At 40.2% G+C, this 8407-nt stretch overlaps 1 protein-coding gene across 1 annotated transcript; it reads left to right on the top strand.

Moving 5' to 3' along the window:
• The first annotated feature begins 1082 nt into the window (after positions 1-1082).
• On the top strand, positions 1083-8008 carry LOC139933365 (peptidase inhibitor 15-like). Its single transcript, XM_071927430.2, has 6 exons — positions 1083-1090; positions 2252-2381; positions 4476-4594; positions 5061-5193; positions 6478-6593; positions 7773-8008. Exons 1-6 carry the CDS (start codon positions 1083-1085, stop codon positions 7906-7908), a joined length of 642 nt encoding a protein of 213 aa, XP_071783531.2. The 3' UTR covers positions 7909-8008.
• The last annotated feature ends 399 nt before the right edge of the window (positions 8009-8407 follow it).

The raw sequence follows: 8407 nt of genomic DNA, 5'->3' as shown, positions 1-8407 counted from the left end.
CCATTGTATTAAAAAAACGGTTAAAAACACGTCAAAGAGCCATGCCGTTGCTCTGGGCAGCACATTTCATCATCGCGATGCACCGGGCCGGCCGACTTTTTCCTCAAACAACTTAATAAGCCGGCTGTAAACACGTTTGCGATCTCAGGAAAGTAGTTCCATAGCACCGAAAATAGTCCCCGGCGTAATGAAGAATTTGTTCCCATTTGATTTGGTAATAACTACAACAGCCTGACTTTTCATGGTAACAGTTAGCGATTTTTAAAATTGAAACTATGTCTTTGTGAGCTGTATTTCAAGGTTTTTAGCTTACAATTGGAGCCAATGACTTCTGGGTTGACGGCTAAAAACGGTACGTGGGAAGTCAGAAAGTAACGGGAGTAGAGCAAACGCATTGTTGATTTTGTTATTTTCATAGGATTTGTTGACAGTAAGCAATGCATTAAAAAACACCAGCCTTATCCTTTAATTATGAACGGCCGTCAGAGGACGATTGAGAAGAAAGTACGCTGAATTAGTCTGCAAACCTCAAAGTAGCTAGCTATGGTCGTGGTTGTGCACAATGACCAACCATTTAATCTTAAAGTGATGTTGAACTTTGGTAGTAGCTTGGAAATTCTTCCGACCGGATTTCGGTGTTACACTTAAACCTGCAATATCTGATTTCAGACCCTGTAACCAATCCTGAAACTAACGTGTGCTACATGGAGATTTCCATGAGACGTAATGATATAAACAAATAGCCACACATGCTGGCCAGCTGTGTTGTTGTTTTCACCTCTTTTCTAAAGCTTGTTGTCAAATTCGGCCCGTGTAATGGCGAATCGATAAAGCAAGCGAGTAAACGTTTTCAACTAGTAAACTTGCTACCTACCACTTCACTTGTCCATTTCTCCGTAGATACGTTTATTTTAGCCATTAGCCTTCATGCACAGTTTGTCCTTAACGGCTTCCGTCGCCCAGTAGCTTTGCTGTGTGTGTTTACAAAATGTGTTGCGGTTTCTGTCACCCTCTAGTGGTCAGAAAAAAACGCTTAGTGTAGCTGTAAAGAAAAGTTTTATAAAGAGACATGTAACAAAGACATGTACCAGTAGGATTCGAAACTTGATGAATTTGGCGACCCCTTCAGTCCCTTAGTGGTAGTGTCACTGTCTTGCCACTTGTTCCCCCTCTGCTGACAGAAGACAAATGTGTATACAGAAGAGTTAAGTTGAAACTGCCATAATGTAAACTGAATAATAGAACTGGAACACACTTGTGTAAGGAGGCAAGTTATTTTTTCACACGGCGCAAGATGTGTTCATCAGGAGCAAATATTTTACTTACAACTACATTGAGCTAGTGAAGCAATTTTGTGTAACTGATGTGGAATTTATGTGTGAAAGTTTTATTAATTTATTAAGATTCCTCCTTAAACACTATGAAACCCCTTCATTTTATCCCTGAAATGTCCTTAATTTCTCATTACGTAAACACGAATTATCCATTAAAAATAACATAGCTAAAAAAAAGTAAGGTTAGTATCATCGGTTTATAAGGGATTTATTCATGGGTTGGTTCATGGAGACACTAGAAATTAAGGGATTTTTTATGCCTTTTGTGCATGGTTTACAGGTTATTAATGAGTTATTAATGGAAAGTTCCTGTCTCCCTGAATTTTACATTAAATTAGAAAGTAGCCTAAGCAGTAAGCAGTCAAACATAAAGGAGGTTTTGATGGGGTCTCCTCCATTAATAACTCCCTTATCTCATTTTAAGGGGATTTTGCATGAATTAATGTAAATGTATTTTAAGGGATTACTGGTTCATAGAGAAATGCATTCTTTATTTTCACTTATGTACAATGTATTGGGCTACTCTCGTTGTGTTCATGGGGGTTTTATTTTGAAAGTTCTAACAGTTTTTTTTGTTTTTTTTCTGGCTGACTTGACACTGGGGGCTGAACTCAGTCACCTTTAAAGGCTACTCAATCATATAAAGTTTCAATGTAGAGCACCTAAATATCACTTACCAAGAGACAAAAAGTCGACACGTTCTCCAAGGCAAAGACATTTCTCTTTGCTATTTGTTGACTAGCCTTTTTCCCCTGCATGTTTGATGGGTATTTCAAAGGGGTAAATATGAGAGACGTTTATTTGTTGTCCTGTTTAGTCCTCCTGTGCGGAGTAAATGGATGGGTTATAAGCCCCACGGAGTCTCCAGCGACGGGAAACCTTTCCGATATCAATTTAATTAATTTAATTAAACCCAGCGGGTCGCCGAGCATCCACAGATCACGGAGGAAACGGTTCATAACTCAAAGCGACATGGTTGCCATCCTGGACTACCACAACCAAGTGAGAGCAAACGTCTTCCCACCTGCAGCAAATATGGAGTATATGGTAAGAGAAACGTTTTTGTCTTCAATGTTTTGGAGCGGGAAATGTGTTGGTGTTTAAGTTGTTAACGCATTCATATTTCCGCTATGGCACAGTGTTACTGAGGAGTAGCCTTACTCGTATGGAGTATGTCATGCTAATTATTAGATGCCAGTCTTCAATTCGGCATATATTCAGTACGCCAACAGTACACGTTTCAATAAATTTCAACTTTTAGAGTCGGTTTGCATGTTATCCACACTGTCGTCTTCCACCAAAACACGCTGTGTTGGGCAGTAGCGAGGGGTGTGAAGCACTAGGTTATTAATAATATTATATTGATGTAATGTGCCGCTTGGGGTATCATATATATCCCGAATGTAACTGGAGACCCTATCGATTCGTAAAAGGTCTTGAGTTATGTTCTGCTGTAGGCTATGTTTGCCGATAAAGGCCTCATAAAATAGCCAAATTTTTCAATGGAGTTTGGTGTCCTGTTTTCTCCATAGGGGAGAGCGGAATATATACTTGCCTGAGGGCAGTGGCGTGCACAGAGGGGAGCGGGGGGCAACTGCCCCTGCCCCTGCCCCTTTTTGCTGTGAGTGCCTTTTTTTTAGTTGTTTTTTTTTTTTTGCTTCAGGACAGGAAAGAGGGCAGAGAGAGGGGATGACATGCAGCAAAGGTCACGGGCATTATCAAACCCATGCCACTGTGATGAGGACTTCATCTTAATCATATGCACTCTACCGGTTGAGCCACCTGGGTGCCCTTCCATGCTTCATTTTTGCCCTAACTTCAAACCAGAGGGGCAGCTCAAATACCCATCTTTTGTGACCTGGGCAAAAATGAAGCATGTTTTTTTCTACTGTAGGGCACCCTCGTAGAACAAAAGACCCTCACTTTTTTCTAATGGGACACTTCCATGCTTCCACAAGGAAATGTGTGTTTTTTCTACCATAGGGGCCCTAACAGCTTGGTTGATGCACTGACTTGCTGTTTACCACATTACATTAGATTCACTTTATTATCCCCAGGGAGAAATTACCTTTGCAGTAGAGTGCATACAACATACAGACACATCACCAGGGGTACACAGTAACACAATACACAATAAATACATCACCAACAATGATACCACACAAAATAATTCAGTACCACACAAGATATTCAGTAGGCAGGAAATACCATGGATAATCTATTTCATTGTAAGGTGCAGGGCCCAGCATCAGTCAGCTGGTCTTACAGTATTGGTCTGTGTCAGCCAGGCAGCACCCTAGACTGACTGTTGCTCAAAGTGTGTTTGTGTGTGTGTATTTGTGAGTATTTGTATGCAGGTGTGTGTAAATGCTGTTTACATGTGTGTGCTCATAATGAATAGGTTGATCAGGTGGTGCCCTTTTAAAAGTTTCAGCTTCTACCAATCTTAATGAATATCCAATTTTCAACTTTTTTGCCTCTTCTCCTATATTTGTTCCTCTGCAGATCAACCATAAAATTTCACAACATCCATTTTGACTGAATAAAAACTTTTTATAAAATGTTGATGCCAAGTTTAATGTGCTGGGAAGATTGAATAAATGTAGTTGACCTTTGATTTGTTACTTTGCCATGTGTGGGGATATTGCCAAATATCAGACCAATTAGAATAGATACCAACCACTCATACTTACGAATGTGTTACAACAGTGTTGTTTACCTGCATGTAATATATCATCATCAATAATTTTTACGAAATTCTGCATGTTTCACAATAACGTCACTTGTTTCAACGAAATAATGAAACAAGGAACCTGTTTTCAGACACACAAATCATTAAATAGGTTAAAAGTTATTGAAATATTGATAATGCAGTAAGATAATTGGACTTAAAATGTCTCAATTTTTAACAGCAATAAACAATGCATATCATAATTTCCCTAAGATCAGCGCATTGCAAAAAGCATTACACACAAACGAACGCCCACACAGAGCCCGGTACTTATAGAGGTGCTCCTCCACAGCACCTAATAAACAAAACCAATAGTGGGGCGACAGTGTTTCATCAACAGGGGGCGCCATTCTTCAATTACCTATTGGGAATTTATCCCTCTCTCTTTTGGAAAACTCTTGATCCAACAGGTATGGGACAATGATTTGGCCAGGACTGCTGAAGCCTGGGCTGCTACCTGTCTGTGGGAACATGGACCTGCTTACCTGCTGCAGTTCTACGGACAGAACCTGTCTGTCAGGACGGGAGGGTTGGTAGAATACACACCTAAACACACACACACACATAGGGCACATGGTGAGATTTACTAGTCCTGGTTTATGACTCATACTTGCAGATAGGGTTTGACCAATATAGGTTTTTGAAGGCTGATAACAATACTGATAATTTTAGATTGAAGCTGATAATAGTTGATATTCTGTGCTGATATTCAGTATCTTTAAATTTGACTTGATTTTCATCCCAAAAAAATCAGAAAAATTACAAGTATTCAGTGTTTCTGAATTGTATTCTTGTCAGGGTGGAAAATCCTCTGAAACTCTCCCCTAAAACTCTCCATTGAGACCCAGGATAATAATAATAAGAAAAATAAGAATACAAACCATAATAAAGCAAATTCATGTGTGAAATAGTGTATATTGCATAGTCTATAGTCCAGACAATGACATTCATCATTATGTCCCCAATACCAACCCTCCATTCTCTCTTTGCCACAGCTATCGCTCCATTCTGCAGCTGGTCAAACCATGGTATGATGAAGTGAATGACTATGTGTTCCCGTACCCTCGCTTCTGCAACCCCAGGTGCCCCATGCACTGCTATGGGCCCATGTGTACACACTACACACAGGTAAGGAAGTAGTCTCTGAGTGTCAAACAAAAGATTTTGTTTTTTTTCCTGCATTTGCCAGTGCCTTGCGATAGTCACATCCCACGTGTATAGCCACTTATTGGGGTTGTCATGTCTTTTTGTTTCTCCATGGCTCTGTCCATGTAGATATCTTCACAACTGTTCAATATAGAGCCATGAAACAAAAACTTGGAATACTCAGGAGGGCTGTGGGATAAAATGTATTCCATGCCTTTGATCTCACACTATACAATTACGGAAGGACGCGGTATCAAAAACTTAACGATATAACAGAGATTATCCAATCCTGCTGATTTCTGAAACGTCACTGACATCAAGACCTCTGATCTCGCGGGAACTCGTGCAGTCTTGCTTTAATCAATATAATATGTACATTAATGGTTAAAATTGAATTTGTAAACTCCTCACACTACCAAATAATCTCGGATGAGCATCGGTCCTGACCAAACCTCAGATTGGGGATTCCCCTCCTGATTGTCAGGATGTCCAAATATGGTGTTATTCTGTAGTCTTATTCACTAAGAAATGTATGCAGATCACATTGTAGCATTAACAAGCCTGTGAAAAGAGCACCAATTACAAGTACAAATTGCTTCAGCTGTAAGACTAATCCACCAAGGCAGACACCCTTGCACCCTAAAGCCCCTTTAAAATTGGAGCGTTCTCTGATCTGATCTGAGATTCGAGGATAGAAAACCATTTCCCTTGTTGTCCGACTTGCTGGCGACAATACTGCATCTTGCAGCATTGATAGCAGCCATTCTTAATGGACAAACTCTTTGGGCAAACTCTTTGTCTGCCACCTTCCAAAGGATCTTACATGTACTACAGTAATTTGAGGGAGTTGGTGTTGCATAATCTCGATTCGAATGGCCTCACCTACAAGTAAATCTTATGTGGGTAAAACAATATTTACATATTGTTTGCATATGCTTGAACATAGCAGGCACAAAGAGGCTTTATTTTTTGACCAGTGCTTGATTAGACAGCTTTCCACTCATTGTGCATGGTTAGTGAATAGCATGACATCCGGATTTGGTCATTTTGGTGATATAGTGTACACTTTTCCCTTTGCAAACCTTTTGTGAACCTGGGCCTCAGTGTTGTGTTCACATGACATCTTTGTGGACACCCAGTTTCTGTTGTCTGATTGAATGTTAATCTGTATATATTTTTTGACAATTATATAAATGAATGTATTGAAGTGCAAAGATAACTGTACAATGCTGAGAACTAGTAAGCGTTTTTTGTAATTTGCTTTAGATGGTGTGGGCATCGACCACCAGAGTGGGCTGTGCCGTCCAGACCTGCTATAACATGTTGGTGTGGGGAACACTGTGGAGAGAGGCCACCTTCCTTGTCTGCAACTACTCACCTAAGTATGTTTGTGCTTTCTGTATCTGTCTCTGTGAGGTTTCACGACAAAAAGCAGAAATGCCATAAAAGCAACCTAAAAATAGTCAGGCTGTGATAGTACTTCACAGTAAGACACTGCACTAGGCTTGGGCGATATAGCAATGTTACTGTTCAGCACAATATTTGGAGGCCACTCTGTCACAATGCCACGATAACCACGAGTCAACGGTGCAGCTGTTATTTCAACATTTCTACCCACAGTGGTGACGACATTTCGACCAGCGATGGTGACAACGTTTCTACCTGTGTTGATGATGACATTGTTTCTACCTGTGATGATGTTATTTCTACCACTGATCATGATGATGTTTCTACCGGTGGTGATGAGGACATTGTTTCTACCAGCAGTACTAGTGGTGATGAGGATGTTGTTTCTACCCGTGATGATGAAGATGTTGTTTTTACCCTTGATGAAGAGGACTTTATGTCTACCCACGGTGATAACAATGTTGTTTCTACCTACGGTGATGATGACGTTGTTTCTACCAGCAGTACCAGATGAGGACATTGTGTCTACCCACGGTGATGGTGACGTTTTTTCTACCTACGGTGAAAAAACGTTTCTACCAGCAGGGATGATGACGTGTCTACCTGCGAAGATGATGACATTGTTTCTACCAGTAGTGAAGAGGACGTTGGTTTTTTTTAAAGATTTTTTTGGGGGCATTTCTGCTTTCTTGTACAGTCACAGTAGAGAGAGACAGGAAAGAAAGGGCAGAGAGAGGGGATGACATGCAGCAAAGGGCACGGACTGGATTTGAACCTGATTAGGACTTAGCCTTAATGGTACTTGCTCAACGTCATCATCACCCATGGTGATGTCATCCAGATACAGATCACTTTTTAATATGGGGTAAATGGGGTCTAAGTGTATAGGGTCTATTTGCATGAAAAGTACAGAATGGGTGACATTTCTGATATATTGGAGCTGGCACATCTGACACTGACACTATTTATATAATCCAAGTCCCTTGTCCATATCCCTCATTTTGCCTTTTCTATTATTCAGTCAAACAATAACTGAATCCCTCGATGCCTGTCTGTCTGCCTAACCAGCAAACCAGGCCCACATGACTCTAAAAAAGAAATTAATTTTAGAGAACAGGGTTCCATCTTACAAATAATTTTTTTCTTCTCACCAGGGGAAACTGGATAGGAGAGGCCCCATATCGAGTGGGTATTCCTTGTTCAGCCTGCCCATCCAGCTATGGAGGCTCCTGCAGCAACAATATGTGCTTCCCAGCCATCCAGTCCAACTACATGTATTGGTTCAAGTAAACAGAGTGGTTAATAGTGGCTATGGTGGGGAAATGATGGATTATTTGTAACTGGATTACAATAGTCCTTTTTCAAAACATGGTAACTGTAGTCCGTTAAAGTTATAGGAAAAGTGATCAGATGGCAGATATTCTGAAAAAAGGAGGTGAATGGCTGCTAGATTACTCAGACAGTTTTGAAAGGAAAAATGGCACAGACACAAACACATTTTTGCTTTACTGTTTAAATAATAGTTGATAATGGTTGTCAATGATAATAATGCTTGGACAGCAGAGGCAAAATATAAGTATGAACCATATGACCCTATGAAACATTTTGAAAGCATGTCATTAGAATATACTCTGAATGACATTTTGAATGCAACCCCCACTGCCCAGTGTTTTTAGGGAATCCCAAATCTTGGGAATATTTATGTCTGGATCTGCCCACTTATTGCAGTAAAAATTATTTTGCATAAAGCATGATTATGCATTATGAAATGTGCTGGAAAGCTGTGCTT

Source organism: Centroberyx gerrardi, chromosome 13, assembly GCF_048128805.1.
Source record: "Centroberyx gerrardi isolate f3 chromosome 13, fCenGer3.hap1.cur.20231027, whole genome shotgun sequence".
Lineage (NCBI taxonomy): Eukaryota > Metazoa > Chordata > Actinopteri > Beryciformes > Berycidae > Centroberyx > Centroberyx gerrardi.
Note: the sequence above shows the minus strand (reverse complement) of the source record. Positions and strands in the feature narration are given on the sequence as shown.